Genomic DNA, 17,119 nt, shown 5'->3' with positions numbered 1-17,119 from the left:
GGAATAGTTTAGAGAGGAAAGTAAACAGGTAAGTTTGGGAAAGATGCTGGAGGCTAGATGAGTCATTATATTTTCCAAGTTTTGTATTTAATACCAGTTTAACAACTGTTGACGCTCCTAGGAACGGTGACTAAAGGGCAGAGACAGATCAAGGGTACCTTCAAAGAAGAAATCTACACAAACCATAGCAAACTGAAATTATGACACCCAGTAGACTGGCTTGTACAGAAGGAACATGAGTTAGTCACATGCTCACCTCCTTCTGTTTCTTAATGATGACAGAAAATTCTGTGTATGGGATCCGTGGGTTTAGCTCACATCCCATTAAAGTGGCTCCTTCATAATCCTTGATGTAGCCAACATATTTGGTTCTAGGTATTTTAATTTCTTTGGAGAAACCCTGCAAAGCAAATAAATTCATTCGTATGAGCTTTATGCATCAAGTATCTATTGTGTGCTAGCTATGTGCTAGATACTGTGCTAGGCATTAAGAAATGCTTCTTTCAAGTTCTTGTATTATTATGGAAAGGATTAGCATGAAACTCTTCCACAAACTTCAAAAAACATCAAAAATCAAACTGTACAAACAGGAAGCAAGACAACGTAAAAAATAATCCTAGTAAAACAAACATTAAAAATTTTTCAAAGAAAAATGGCTATTAAAAATAAGGTTCAATTTTGCATTAAATTGCACAATTTCTCCCAAAGTGGGAAAGGGGGCCCCCAGGATTCTCAACAAATCAATAACTAACACTGATCTAAAGTCTGAAAGAAAAGCTTGTCAAAAAATACAGCAATTAGATCCCTGATGTTGAGAAAATGAAACCCCGACTTTATAGGCAAAAAAACTTCCAGACCATCACAATGTGTGGTTGATTCACTGACATTAATGCTTTGCAATATATTCATTTACATACTTTAAGCTGTAATAACAAAGTGCTACAGTGTATATATTCATATATTTATAATATAAACATAATTTTCCCTATAGTGCCTATTTCAGTTTTTTGCAGAAAATTACTTTGGCTTCAGAACTATTGCCAGCAGTTTCCTGCCTCCTCTTTCAGCAAAAACTTACTTTCTAAGCAATTATTGCCATCACCTTCAAAGAGGACTACAGATAAGTCATTTAAGACCCATGGCTGAGATTTCACGCTTTGCAATGTAGTTACGGACTAGGAAAGCTGGCTCTCAGGCCCTCGGTGAAACAATTCCACTGTCAGGAGAGTTTGGTTATAAAAGCCACAAACATTCCAAAGAATGAGAAAAAATAAATAAAAGATTAATTATATGACATAGGAAGAGAGAAAGCTTTCTAGTCACATAAGGACTTTATATATTAAAAAAAAAAGTTAAGAGTTTATGTAATAAAATCTCAAAAATTCTATACATTAAAGAAAAAGCCATAAGCAATGTTGAAACGAATGACAAACAGAGGGTGGAGGGTGGAGGGGGGGAGGGAAGAATCATAAAATAAAAGGTTAATATCCTTATATACAAAGAGTTTTCATAAATTAATGCAAAAATAACTATTTTAATATAAAAAGAGGCAAAATACAATGAATCGGAAATTCAAAAAAAAAAGAAAAATACAAAGGATTAGTGAATGAAGAAAAACAAGTCAAACCTCACAATGATCAAATAAATGCAAACATACACAATCTGATATCTAGTAAAAGGGTAAAAATGTATTTTTCAATTATCAACTACTTTCCTGAGCCCCCTTATATAGTGCTGAGAGAACAGAAACTGTTACAGTATTTGGAAATGCAAAACCAAACCTTAAACATGCCTGGAAGCAACTCTACTCTTAGACATTTATTCTAAGCCACTACCATAGATGAGGGTAACACATATGCAAGCACATGCACAAGCACACACACACACTCATACATGTACGCTCACATACAAGAAATATCTAAATGTCCCCCAAAATGTGTTATTGGTTTAATAAATTATTTTGTATTTATATGACAAGATTTCAGAGAACCATCAAAAATCATATGAAAAAATAATCAGAATATATTTAAAAAAGCAAGTAATTATGAGCCAATTTTTATATTTATATACACACATACATTCACACACACACACACACATACACACGGAAAAAATATTACATGAGTATATATCAAAACATTAACAGTAAATTTCTCTGGGTAGTAGAATTTCAAGCCATTTTTCCTTTTATTCTTTGTGCTTTACTACATTTTCCAAAATTTTTACAATAACTATATTACTTTTGTAGTCAGATTAGGTGAAAAACATTTAGTAATTATAAAGCACTATCTAAAAAATATGCAGCCAAAGAATAATCCTTAAAATGCTGAGCTGAAAACTTCAGATAAGAAAGGACTGAGATGGTGGCCAAGCTCCCAGCCTGCTGTGTGCTCTAGAACCAGGAGCTCTTCCTAAAGTCAGCACTTCCTCTCTGCTGTTGTAAAGGCATCCTACAGACTGAATAGATTTCTCTCATACATGAACTCTACTCACCCAGCACTGAGAACTTCTCTTTAGCCTGAGGATACCATAATTTAGAATGTTAAGAGGCATTATACTTCACATATAGATGACATTCATTCACTCAACAAATATTTATTTACTACTTATTATGTGCTGGTCCGACCCTCTAATCCAATCCGAAGCTTACTTAAGGCTTAAGGCTTATAAAATAAATCTCTGTCCTTCTTATAAGTATAAATTGCTGAGGAGAAAAACTAATTTGGATGAAGGCTACCTGAGTAATATTTAAAAAATGACAGAATGGTGTTGCACAATGAAAAACCTACCTGTTTCTTGAAATATCCAATTGCATATTCATCTGCATACGTGAGGAAGTTCAGGATGTTATGTTTTATATGATATTCTTTCAAATGATTCATCAGGTGTGTTCCATAGCCCTAAGTGGATGTTAGCATACAGACAACTATATTAGGTTCTGAACAAAAGATAAGTCTCACAAATTCACTTGGAAATACTGGCAAATTAAAATGTTTGTACTTTGATATATTTTACCAATACATTACTGACACCTGTTCTAGCATTTCTGAACTTTGAAAATGAGCTATAAAACCAAAAAATTCAAATTCCTTGAATTGAGATATAATTATTACTTAGAAACACAAATTTCTGATTCTTTGAAAATAACACATAAAGACTACAAACTGCTAGTTCAGTCCTAAAGATTACTTGCTGAATATTAATAAAAAATGTTTGGAGTAAGTAAATTTGAATTATGAATATCTGCTTAACTTTAAAGTATTTAAGAACCTGAGATGAAAGGAGCAATGTAAATGAAAAGTGCTAATCTTTACTAGAATGTTAACTAATCCAAGTGTTTCCTGTATACTGAAAATCAGCAATCCTTCAACTGTATCATCACACACATAGGATTTTCAGCTTGGTCTTATCAGACCTTTCTAAGCAAGGCCTAAGAGGCCTAAAATCTGACTGAACTTCTTATAAGGACTGAGACCACTTTATAAAGTAAAGATAGTGAATGAGGTTGAATAAATAAATGATTAAAATATAAAAAACAAAATGCAATTACCAGGTTTTTCAGTAATGTATAAAGCTTAGAAAAATCTATAAATTTAAAGTGACTGTTTTAGAACTTCTTAAAAAGAGGTGAAAGCAAATCCAAGCAGCCAGACACAAAAATCTTCACATAAATATTATAAAATTTGGTGACACACTTTTCTAAAGAAGTCACACATGCTTACAGGTACGATTTCATGAAACTGTAGTACCTCAAAGGGAGACAGAGATCTTGGGAAGTCATCTGGTCTAACTCTCTATCCCATGTGAATCTACAAGTCTCCTTGCTCTAGAAATTATTTTCCTATAGATGCTACCCAAGGACGTTTTAGCTTTTCCAAACATATCACAACTCTGACACATCATGCGTTTGAATGAAACTCAAATAAAAGGATGAATGAAACACCTCTCTCCTTGAGAAGAAGTTAGCTAAATGGGGAAGATAAACATATGAACATATAATTGCAGAGTTGCACTTTCAATATGGTAGCCAATGGCCACATGTGGTTTCTGAGCAACTAAGATGTAAACAGTCCAAATTGAGATGTACTAGAGTGTACAATACACATTGAGGAAAAAAATCCACATTAATACCATTGTATACTTATTATCTGTTGAAATGACAATATTTTGGACATACCTAGTTAAATATAAAATACCAAAGTTAATTTCACCTATTTTTACTTTTTTAAAATATGAATACTAGAAATTTTAAAGTTACATAGGTGGCTTGCATTATATTTCTATTGCACAGCATGGGTACAGAGTGATGTATTTGTACCTGTTATAGAAAAAAAGCTAGGCCTTAAAAGAGTTTGTCAAATGGAAAACAAGCTAAGTAGATGGATTGGAAAAATAATCCTATACAAAAGTATTATAAAAAGATATTAAAAAGTAGGTTTATAACCTAGGGGTACAAAAAGGCCTCCCAAAGAAAATAAAAAATGCAAAAGCAAAAAAAAAAAAAGACTCATTGTTAAGCAGAATACTTCAAATTTTAAAACATTTGAAAGCTACCATAATCAATTTAAGATACCCCAAATAAAAGACAAAGGACAAATTGGAAGGGTACAGTAATAACATATGTTATAAAGATTTAATATCAAGAATATAGTCTATGGCAATGCTACCCTGAACAAGCCCAATCCCTTCTGATCTCAGAAGCTAAGCAGGGTCGGGCCTGGTTAGTACTTGGATGGGAGATCACCTAGGAAGACCAGGTGCTGCTATATAGGTGTAAAAAATAAAAAAATAAAAAATAAGGGATTGTAAGCTGACAAGGTCATTGCAATCTGTGAAGTCAACCAAGGGTTGCTGCTTGCCTAAAAAAAAAATTAAATAAATAAATAAAATAAAATAAAATAAAATAAAATAAAGAATATAAATATCTTCTATAGCATCAATACCAAAAATAGGAGACAGACTAAAAGAAAAATTGTCAAAGGAAAAGAATGAGCAATAAATATTACCAATAAATATAAAAATGATATGCGACCTCAATAGTAGTCAGAGCACTGATCAGGAAATGCAATATTTCTCTCAACAGCATGCAAATACTTTTAAGGTTGATGGTATCCAGTGTCAGTAAGGATAGGGGAACACGGCATTCTCTAACACCACTGGTGAAATGTAAATTGGTAAATCGACTGAAAAGGGTAATCTGGAAATAATTTTTTAAATTTAGAGTGGCCATATTCATTCATGCACCAATTCTACTTCTCAGTGTCTAGAAAAACATTTCCAAACAGAGCACTGTTTGTGATAGAAAAAAACATAAATGTTGTCAATAGGAAAATGCTTACATAAATTATGGTACATCCACATTATAAAATACTATATAAAAAGAATAACATAGCTCTATGTTAGTACTGTTTAATAAAAATCTCTAATGATGGAAATATTCTTTATGCTATCCAATATGGCAGCCATTATTAAGATGTGTAAGTCACATGTGGCTAGTAAGTACTTGAGTGACCAAGAAACAGAATTTTAACTTTAATTTTAATTGATCTAAATATAAATTTAAATAACTATATTCATGCACTAAAGTTGAAAGATCCCATAAGACATAATGGAAAGTATTTTTTTTAAGTACAAACAGTTTGAATTCTATTTATATAAACAAGAACAACAAAACTCATAGTCACCTCTTATATACTGGTACATTTCCATGTATATAATCAGAGAGGCAAGTGGAACGATGCACACCAAGCTGACAATATGAATGGCAAGGGGAAGGAAGAGTGGGATTTTTGTTTTATCTGAAAATGTACTTGTGTATCACCAATGTTATTTTAAATTATTTTTCAAGAAAGATGAAAAAAACTGGAGAAAAGAGAACGATTGGCCAGTTGGAGGAAACTACATGTGCACAGGAATAGGAAAGTCTAGAAATCAGTAAGGAATGTGTCTTCTGATGAAACTCACTTTAACATAGCTGTGGGAGATGGAAAAGAGCTAGGCTCGTGTTATATACACCATCTTGTGAGAAATTAATAGAACTATAAATTTTCTCCCTTTCAGCCACAATCCAATGATTTACTCGAGCAATAATGGTTCTTTTGCAAATGACTTCTCAAAGCCCATGTAAGATATTTTTCATAAGTAGCCACTAATTTGTTACCTCTCCAAACAAATTTTCCATATTCCAAGCTGCTTGTGAGTAAAGGCTGCTTCTTTTAACTTGAATCCTTTCTACATCTAGTATTGTGACTGGCAATAGTGGTAGCTTAAATATTTCTTTAGTTAAAGAGGCATTGACAATGTTAAGCTATTAGAAGCAAATGTTTTGATTTTCACCCCAGAACTATTTCCCTTGTTTGTATGTCTTTATTTTTAATGGCCGCCAAAAGGATTCTTTCCCAAATCCAACTAGTAATGTTGGTGTTTGTTTAAATATTTATTATGGTAAACAGGTATTAAGTATATAACTTTAAAATTGTATATAATATCAAACCCAAATAACTCTTACTTGACAAGATATTCTAAAACCAAGTGAGGAACTTGAAGTAAATTCTCAAGTGTTTTCTTATGTGTACTTTGAACAAGATAAATTCACATACAAATCTTAAAGCATTCACAAAAATCTGGTTATAAGTGTGATACTCCAAAATGAGTGGGTACACATTTTAAAGTATCACTTAGCCAAAAATTTTAATATATTAAATAAAAATTTAAAAGCTCCACTTATGAACTTGCAGTTTTCACATATAGGTGCTACCAGCACTGGCTTCCACCAAACTCATCCATTCCCCATTCACTTTTGAAAGAATAATCTTCATTTTCTAAAACTATCGTTTTAAGTCACTTACAAAGAGTGATTTTTTTTTCTTAGTTCTTCCTATTGAGTTTGTAACGTTTGGCTACCTTCCTTCAAGTCTTTAGAAAATTATGAGGTTTGAGGAAAAAAAATTAAGTGCTCTCCTGAAAAGTAATAAGACAAAGCGTCCAATTCATATTAAATACCTTTAATTTCCCTCTGGTATCCCTAAATGTGTCCAAGTTAACCTTAATCAACCTTTCCGAACAAGTTGTTTGGTGTAGCTTTCTTTGAAAACAAAAATTATGCAATCTTTTCCTGAAATTACAAACCAAAGACATATTTTCCAGATCTTCCTATAAAAAGCCAAACAAAATTTTTCCTTTTAAAAAGGTTCCTAAACTCTGGACATTTGGAGTAGTTTCTCACTTTGACAAGAGGGAAATTTAAAAAAAAAAAAAGTGATAAACACAACAACAGCACCATCTAAAACCACACTGTCGGAATTCCTTGAAAAAGAGCCAGAGATCAGTTTCAAGCAAATCTGGGCCCTCACCTTCCTGGTCAGAATGACAAATGTAAGACTGATGAATTTTGTTTGTCTTTTGATGCTTAAACTTAGTACTAGGAGTCAAAGACACATAGCCCCATTTGTGCTTTGTGAGGATAAATAACCTCAGTGGCTATGATTGGCACTCATTTGTGTTTCATTAACATAAAGCTAAAGTTAATGAAAGCAAAAGTACCCACAGCAGTAACTGTAGCCCTGAAGCAGAAAATGATTCCTTCCAGTGACTTATTTTTGATTTTCATAAATGGTACTGTTTCTCTGCAGCTTCAAGAGGCAACAATGAATGTCCTTAGCCTTTCACTGTCCAATGCAGGAGCCACTGTCCACATGTGCCCAGTGAGCACTTACAATGTGACGAGTCCCAATCAATACCGGTAGTCAGTGTAAAATACACACCTAAGAGACAGTACATTAACAATTCTTTGTGACAATGAGTACCACTTGCAGTGAAAATACTTTGGATGTACTAGGTAAAATAAATTTTAAAAACTAATTTTGCTTTTTTTAATGTAGCTGCTAGAAAATATAAAATCACGTATATGGCTCATATTTGCATGGCTCATTATACTTCAATAGACGACATTGCCTCAGACCTTCCAATGATTTTTCTCAGTAGCCATCTAATCCTTGAGCTGCTTATCTTTCCACCACCAACTATTTTTGCATGATACTCTTTAGGGCTCCCAAAATACCAAATAAATAAAATTCTACAGACATATTTCCTGCTTCCATTTTCCTAAGGGCAGCTGAGTAGAACACAGCATAATCTAGATCAGAGCTCTTTCTGCCAACTGGGAATCTAGTTTATTCCAGTCAAACTGCAATACCCACTGTGATATCAATGAAACAGCCATGATTTCTGGGGAGGAAGAGACCTATACCAAGAATAACTGAGAAGGTAAATTAGCCACATGAACTGTCCTCTAAAAAACACTACATTCCAAACCCTGCATGAATACTTCTGAAACTTAGTCACAAATTTCAAATTTTTCACAACTTCCCTTATAGAATTGCTTTAGTCCCTGCCCCACTTTTCTGAAGTGTAAACTATCTATATCGTCTTCCTAATCCACATCGCACCATATCCTTTCTGGTGTTTGTGTCACCAGATGTGTGTGTGTATGCGCACGCATGCACACATGTGCACATGTAAGTTAGCAATGAGCACAACAATTTGTTTTCAAATATCCCTTCACTTGCCATAGACTATACCTGAGTCACATTTGGGGCTGTGCTGTATCTCTGTACTGTGCCCCAGGGACCAACAAAGCTTTGGCAGAACCTGACTTGTTGGTATGTGGAACCATTTACTCTACACACACACACACGCGCGCGCACACACGCACAAAGTTTTGAACTTCACTTCAAGCCTTCTCTGGACATGAGAAGCCCTTCAGCTTTAGTGAGAAGCACCACATTCTGCTTTTCTTCTAAGACCCTCAGTTTCCCTTACCTTGACTTGCTCATTTGAGGTTACAGCACAGAAAACAATCTCTGTGAATCCTTGTGATGGGAACATACGGAAACAGATACCACCAATAACACGGCCGTCTTTAATTAAAGCAAGGGTTTTGTGTTTCCTGAAAGAATAAGATTATATCAAAGTTTTATCTGTCTTGGTTATATAAATATACTTTTTGGGGTGTTTGTTATTAACCAACCAGGAAGGAGGGGGCGGTGTTTTTCTTGAGTGTCTAAAGGAAACCTTTATCTAGCCACTAATCTCACTAGACCATTCTTCAGTGCATACTTTTTAGAGCAAGCTTGCCTGCACAAGTCTTCATCAGAGCTTCCACAAGAATGAAATGCTAGCCACTGAAGAAGGGTTTGAGGATTACAAATAAAGAACAAAGTACATGTTCCAGACTACTGGAACAGGGGTTCGCCCAATGCTAAAAGACCCAGGTTAGCGGGTGGAGTGGTCAGAAAAAGAGCACAAAGTCATGGACAAATGTGGTCTATGTTTCTGAAGATTAGTCTTACTCAGAAACATTACAGAAATATTATGGGAAAAAATACAAAATCCACATGTACAATTTGCCAAAACTTACATTACAGAATCCCGTCAGACCTTGTCTCTGTCTAAAATGTCACTCTGAATTGTAATATGCATGTATCACAGTCCACATAGGCTGTTGGGCTATATATGTTAAAATACATCCAATTAGAGTAGGGGTTTTTTGGTTTTTTTTTTTTTTTTTTTTTGGAAGGGGTTGGATTTTCAAAGTTAAATTCTCTGATATCCCAAAAATTTTCCCAGGGCTTACAGACCTGGTCAACAATGGTATCTAGTTAAGAAACCAAAATCAAAAAATGTTTTGACTATGAAAAAAGTGGGGCATCTTGTTAGTGTTTATATTCTTTCATTGCTATAATGAATGAAGCACAGGATAGCCACTAGCAACTTAAAACATAGAGTTTCATTATTATTAACAAAAATTTATAAATTGTTGACAAAATAATCATAATGCTTTAAGACACAGCAATTATCTAAATATAGCTCTGTATCCACAGTGTGACCAGAGGCAGCAGGATTCAGTGGTGACTATGGTTGACTTTCACTTTCTAAGTAGTTCCTCTTTCATTTAAAAAGGAAATGAAAAAGAAGGAAGAGCAATGCACCACTTACGGGTCGAAGACAAGCCGTGTGATGTACTCTTTTGGCATTCGGGGCAGCTGATGGGAGAATACATTCTGTAGTCCAACCAGCCACATCAGGATCTTCTTGTTGGGTTTCTGGTTCAGGGAATTGCCGACCACGTGAAATTCAATCACACCCCTACGCTCTTCCAACCTTGCTGCTTCATCCCTGGCTGAATGTGCTGACAGAAAATTGGTCTGGGATGCAGGAGACATGAAAAAATTACACAGAGCTCTTCTCTGAAGACAGTGGGGATAGGACACATCAACACTCCTGTTCTTTGTTCTAATAAGATACACATTTGTAGATTTTCAGGGTCCCAAATAACACACACGAGTTATGAAAATAAAACAGAAAAGGTAGGTAAAAAATTCTGAGAGATCAAAGTATTATACATGTACATGAATATATGGTGCAGATTAAGGGTCATCAAACTTTTCTGTAAAGAGCCAGATGGTAAATATTTTAGACTTCACACATCATAAGGTCTCTGTGGCAACGAGTCAACAGTGTTGTAGTGTGAAAGCAGCCACAGACAATACAGAAATGAATGATAGTAGTAGTGTTTCAATATAACTTTATTTCAAAGGGGGAGGACAGACTGGATTTGGCCTGTGGTCTATAGTTTGCCAACCCCTGGTTTAGAGGAATCCCATCTGGCTGAGCTGTACAGGATCCTCAGAATGACAGATCCCAAATTCTCATTACAGGATCAACAGTGGCAATCATGTTTATATTCTTAGCGCCTCTTTTTGGAATACAGTTTTCTTCCCAGAAGAGTATCTACTGACTCACTGTCAACCATAGCTGGCAGCACAATCTTGTGTCAGCACTTTATGCTCCTCGTCTTATTTAATCCACCCAATGATGTACAGGTAAATGTCTAACAAACAGGTCACCAGGGAAGAAAAGACTTAATTGATAGCACTTGCTCATTTTATTGGTCTATAGCTGGCTACCCAGGTGACCAGCTGCCACTATGGTAAATTTCAAGCTACCAACATATTTAACAACCAGCTCGCAAAATTCCTGAAAATTTAACAATTGCCTTGTGTCCACCAGTACAAGCAAACTCAATATACTACTAAATCCACTTAGGAAATTTTGAGATGTGTGACTGCATCTACATTTTACAGCTGAAAAAAACTGAGCTAAGATAACCTGTGAAGTTACTCTCTGAAAGACAATTGTGCAAATGCTACTCCATGCAGTATTCGACCCTAGGACTTGGCATCTAGAAGGAAAGGGGAAGGACAATTTTATAATGAGCTCTTTCTCTTACAACATTCCAGTTCTCTGCATTATCCTCAACGCCATAAAATAAGTATCTAAAGAAATATGACAAATTAAAAATTAATACTTTAATCTAGCAGAGCCACACCAAAAAAAATTTAAATAATGTTTTACGAAATAATCTCCAAGGCATTTTTTGATTTCCTAGACACTATCAAAAATGTCTTAAACTGCCCTGCCGCTGGATACAATGCAAAAGATGACAGCAGTACTTCTACTAAAAACACTTTACTTGAATCTAATCTTGAGTAAACAGACAAATCCAAATAGAGAAACATTCTGCAAAACTAGTGATCAGGACTCTTAAACAATGGCACTGCCATAAAAGACCAAAAAAAGGGCTGGGGAACTGTTCCAGATTGAAGGAGACTAGAGAGATGAAGGGATAAAAACTGAATGCAATGCACAATCCCTGACTGATCCTTCAGTGACAGCAACAAATATTATCAAGGACATAATTTGGATATATGGGGAATTTGGATATGGGTGTACACCAGGCCAGGGGTCAGCAAACTATTCTATAAAGGGCCAGATAACAAATGTTTTAGGCTTTGTGGGCCAGACATCCTGTCTCAATTTTTCAAATCTGCTCTTGTAGGACAAGGCAGACATAGACGATATGTTTCAATAAAACTTTATTTACAAAAAAACCCAGTGGACCAGATTTGGCCTGCAAGCTGTAGTTTGCCAATCCATGTTAGAAAACATTGTAACCTAGCTAAATTTCCTGATAGTGATAACTACATTGTGGTCATGTAAAGAAATAGTCTTAGCAGGTACAGGCAAAAATAGGAGTGAAGTGTTATCACATCTGTATTTAACTCTGAAATGATTCAAAATGGTTCAAGGAGAAAGAGGGAGAGAGACAGAGGAAAAGTGAAATGTAGCATAATGTTAATAACTGGTGAATTTAAATAAAGAGTCTATAGATTTTTATCATGGAATTTTTCAACATTTATGAGGGTTTAAATTTTTCAAGATAAAGAGTTGAGGGAGGAGGAATGACATCAACTGTGTAAAGTTGTTAGTATGTTACTGTGATGTGATATTCATTAAGAGAAATCACTTCCTCACTAGCTTTTCCTGTCCTTCCCACCCCGACCAGGGTAAATGCAAACCAGGGTAGCAGACATGCTAACTCTCAGTGATAACATCCCCATTTCTGACAGCTGGAGAGGCTAGGAGAGCAGAAGAGGTCTACCACCTGGCTGCCCAGGTTTACCCTGCTGACCTCTGGTCCCAGCATTGCTGCAGGGTCTGTGATGGTAGACATGACCTCGTCAATCAATTCCATTGGAATATCCCCCATAACTCGGGGTTTCTTGGCCTCCTCCAATACATGAGTGTCATTCATTTTCCTCTTTTCTCCTGTAATGATCAAAATAAAAGGGCAAACCATAGCTTATTTTAAACACAAAGCAGCTAACACATGTCAACTAATCCAACCAATTTTCTAATAACACTAATGGATATGAAAGTCAACTGTCCATTTACCGAGGGAAGGGGTGGCAGTGGAAGGTGGGAAAAAGAAAGGAAGAGGTCACAGTTACTGCCAACCACAGATACATTATGAATATTTACTATTTTCTATGATAATTTTTGAACTTGATATGAGTCATTAAGGCACGCATTTCTTCACTTGCAAATGCAAGGGATGATTTTAGTTACCATTGGTTATTAATCTCTAATTTAATCCCTCTGTGTTTAGAAAATATAGTGCATGTAATACCAAAATGTCAAATTTATTGAAACTTGCTTTATGACCTAAAACATGGCCAATTATTTGTAAATGTGTAGCGTCTTCTTAGAAAGAATGTGTATTTTCCAAAATTTAGGAGTAATGATCTCTATACATCCATTAAATTAAGCCTGTTAATCATGTTTTCAGGGCTTCTATATTGTTACTGATAATTTCATCTGCTTAATCTACGAATTGCTCAAAGATGTTTCTTCAAGTTTTCAACCACTGGTTGATTTATTTCTTCTTGTAGTTCTCTATCAAATCTCTCTTTCATGTATGTATCTACATATACATACACATACATACATATATATATATGTATGTGTATGTATATTTTGAGCATGTCTATATATATTTGAAATATACTAGTGAACTGTTTCACTTTGCTGATGAATTTAATTTTTTCATTATAAAATGACTTTCTCGCACAATGCTTTTTTGCCTAAAAATGATGCCTTATCAAGTGAGAGTAGTCATTCTCAACATGTCACATGCTGGAAAAGGCCAGGGAAAGAAAAGAGAACTTTCTCCCACTTTCCTAATTAGATTACATTTGTGGCTTTTTGTTTTTTTCTACTATCTAGTTTGGTTTTCCTTTTCCTTTCTGTCATACATGTATTTATTTTTACAATTAAAAACTTTTAAAAATTTTAGATGTTACAATCTATTTATTCTTTACGTGTGAATCTCACTAAACATGTTTCCATATAGCAATCTCACTATCGTTAGTTAGACAGGAGAAGAGCAATGTAAAGTATCTTGTCCATACGAGATGCTTCCAGAAATATTATGCATTACTTACTAAATGGACTTTGATGAGTTCTTGTTTTTACAACTCTCTTTTAGTTGTTATTGGAGATGACTGAGAATATTTTCAGTCCTTTGACCAACATGCCTTCAAATTCCATGATTCCTTAAGAATGAGGCTGTGAAATATTTATTCTGTAGCTGAAGTGTATACCTAATAAGCCTCAAACTTGACAGACTGCTAAGAGTGTTATGGTAAGAAAACATGTGAGGGAACATTTGACATCTTGCTTCCCAGCATGTCATGAGGTTGGCTCAAATAAACTCTTTAAAAAAGAAAAGCATCTGAGGCTACATCCATGCTAAATATTTGCTACTTCATATAAAAATCCTCTTCTCTCCCTCTTTTGTGCACTTAATGTCAAACTTTGTCATATCTAAGATTTGTTTGATGCCAAGCCTATAGGCAGAAATGCAACCTTCAAAACATTCTATAACTGTGAAATGCCTTTAGAACTGAGATGATTTGTGGTAGATTACATTAATAGCCAAATTCTCTATCCTCCTGGTATCCACACTCTACCATGTGATTTTGCAGTTCTTCCTGCAAAAGGAGTAGAATACATTTCTCCACCTTGACTCTGAGTATGACCATGTGATTTGCTTTAGAAACAAAATAAAGCAGGAGGATGGTACACCAGTTCTGAGCCTACACTTCAAGAAACTGTACTTCTGCTTGCTCTCTGGTGCTTCTGCCATCGTCATAAAGACATATTCTAAAGAAAAGGAAAAGAATTTCAATGATCCCAGGAGGAGGAGGAGAAATATGTGGAACAGAGATGCTCCAGTTTAAGTGTTCTTACAAAGTCCACGACAAAGACCCAGTCAACAGGCAGAACTCATGAGCAAGCCCAGTCAAGATTGAATGAGGCAGGTGAGATCAGCCACCCACCAACCAGGCAACACAGAGTGAGTGAGTTATGATTATAAATGATTATGGTTTTGTTTTAAGACTCTGAATTTGGGGTTGGTTTATTACACAGCAATAACTAACCACTACAGTGATTTCCAGCCATTAAAATCCTGGACATGCACAATCAGTAGTTGGTCTAAGTCTACCTTTGCCGCTCCTCAGATTATAACTTTTAGGGCAAATCATAGCCCTCTGTTATGCCCCCTAAGAGCTTACCTGGGTTTGCCTCAAGCCCGGAAGAGCCTTTGCAGGAAGGACTGGTGCTTCCTCCATTCGGCTGCTCAAGGGAAGATGAGTTTGAATTGTATGAAATTGTCCCAGCCACAGGGGGTGGATTGATGACTGCCCCAATAAAAAAAAAAAAGAAGGTATTAGATGACTCTTTTCTTAGGTAATAAGGAACCAAGTGCATGTGAGACTATTCTATTCCTGCCCAACACCACAAAGTCATCTTTAAAATAAAAGAAACAGGGTCAATGTAAGCATTATAATAAAGATAGTAATGGATTGAACCCATTGAATATCTAAGGCCATATTAATAAAAATCATAAATAAATAAATAGGGAGAAGGCAAAGCTTTTTTTTACAGGAGAATGCCAACAAATAAATAAAGAAGGATAGAAGTTAGAAAAAAATTTTTGGCAGCCAGCATACAATAATTGATTCAGGGAAGAATCATCTGTGCAGGCTAAATCTTGTGAGTATAATTTTAATGAAGACAGGATAGTCTCAAAGCATCTCCCCACAAAAGTACTTTTTTATTACAAAAGGAAAAATAAAAGTGGTAACATTGCAGTGGAGAAATCTTGTAAACACCACCTTAACCAAACTTAATACTAACAATAATGAGAGAGGTCAGTATTATGTGCCTCCTGATGTGATGCAAAATTGCTACAGATCACACAATTAAGAGACAAAGAAGGAAAATACCCTAGAGATTAAATAATAATATTATATCAAGGTTAAAATTCCTTACTTAATAACTATATTGTTAAATGAGAGAATGTCCTTATTCTTAGGAGATACCAACTGAAGTCAGTCAAGGAGCATGATGTTTGCAACACTCAAATAGTTCAGAAAAATAGACAGATTAGAGAGAGAGAGAGAGAGAGAGAGAGAGAGAGAGAGGGAGGCAGGCAGACAGGGAAAAGACGGAAGAAGGAGAGAGGGAGAAGAGGAGAGGACAGAGGTGAGGAGAGGAGAGAGAAGAGAGAGGGAGGAGAGAGAGGGAGGCGGGAGTTAAAGTAAGTATGGCAAAATGTTAACAATTGGTGAATCTGGATAAAGGATATGCAGTACATAGGATTTCTTTGTCTTATTCTTATAGCTTTTCTGTTAAGTTTGTGAGTATTTCCAAACAAAAATCGTTTTTTTTTTGTTTTTTTTTCCTAAAGCCACCATAGGCAAGAGGATGTTGCTTTGCTAATGTGCTGCTGACCTGTAGCTGATAAAGTGAGAATGGATGAGGGATATAGACATTCTCAGTGACACTGGTCACATATAAATCATAGTATGGCAGTGTAGACAGATGCCCAGAAAGAATGTTTCAATGCAGTCACAGTTCAGTCCACAGAGGACATTCCCCGCAGCCAAGAAAGTGACGGAATAAGAAAACGAAGCAACAAAGACACACCAATCCACAGTACTCCTATTGAACAGTAATCGGTAGGTAAAGAATCCAAATATGCCAAAGTGCTTGGCTACACAGTTTTCCTTCCAGCATACAGGCCTTCTGAATTTCACTGGAGTGATTCCACACAAAGAGGAAGCTTAGTGATTCCAAAGACATCTGAGTATCTTGCAAAACTTCAGAGCCATCATTATGAATGTCATTTATCACAGTTGCATAGATGTGCAGACATGCCAATTAAGTCGATGATTACACTCTTTTTTCCCGCCAGAGAACACATTGCAATTACAGTAGAACAAGAGAAGACAGCCTGCTCCAGACAGCTTCAGGTAATACTGAAGAGTACACTCAGCTTAACTGGGTTACAACCTTAGCCACAAAAATAAACGTGGAATTCCCGGAGGTTCAGAGACAACCTCTGCCTTCTCCATCCTGTGCTATGGGAGATAATGTGCTGGAAGTGGAACAGATTGGGAAGTATTTTGGGAAGGAGCGGGTCAGCACGAGTTTTCACACAGAGAGAAATCTTCTCCAGAAGACCCTCCAGAAAAGAACTAAGTTGACCCTGCTGAATAGCTTTAGTGTCTCCTGCCTGAAGGAGGAAATTGTGTTCTTCACTCATTCCTTCCATAATCATTTTCCTGCACATTTGCAATGCTCAGCAAAGCAGTGCAACGTGGTGGTTAGAGCTCTGGCTCGTAATGCAGTAGAGTAGTTAGGAATTAGA

General features: G+C 35.6%; 1 protein-coding gene and 1 pseudogene across 1 annotated transcript in view; one reads left to right on the top strand and one right to left on the bottom strand.

The window, feature by feature from the left end:
• The window catches only part of KAT2B (lysine acetyltransferase 2B), a 65,374-nt gene that overhangs the window by 11,537 nt on the left and 36,718 nt on the right, over positions 1-17,119 (bottom strand). The window contains exons 8-13 of the mRNA XM_011354901.2: positions 14,979-15,104; positions 12,533-12,669; positions 9,997-10,205; positions 8,821-8,947; positions 2,790-2,900; positions 257-400 (exon numbers count right to left, since the gene is read on the bottom strand). Of these exons, the coding sequence (XP_011353203.1) occupies positions 257-400; positions 2,790-2,900; positions 8,821-8,947; positions 9,997-10,205; positions 12,533-12,669; positions 14,979-15,104 (854 nt within the window). The remainder of the gene's footprint in view (positions 1-256; positions 401-2,789; positions 2,901-8,820; positions 8,948-9,996; positions 10,206-12,532; positions 12,670-14,978; positions 15,105-17,119) is intronic.
• LOC111736950 lies at positions 4,654-4,769 on the top strand (annotated as a pseudogene).

This window comes from Pteropus vampyrus, unplaced genomic scaffold (assembly GCF_000151845.1).
Source record: "Pteropus vampyrus isolate Shadow unplaced genomic scaffold, Pvam_2.0 Scaffold1, whole genome shotgun sequence".
Taxonomy (NCBI): Eukaryota; Metazoa; Chordata; class Mammalia; order Chiroptera; family Pteropodidae; genus Pteropus; species Pteropus vampyrus.
The sequence above is the reverse complement of the archived record's forward strand: the minus strand, read 5'-3'. Positions and strand labels throughout refer to the sequence as shown.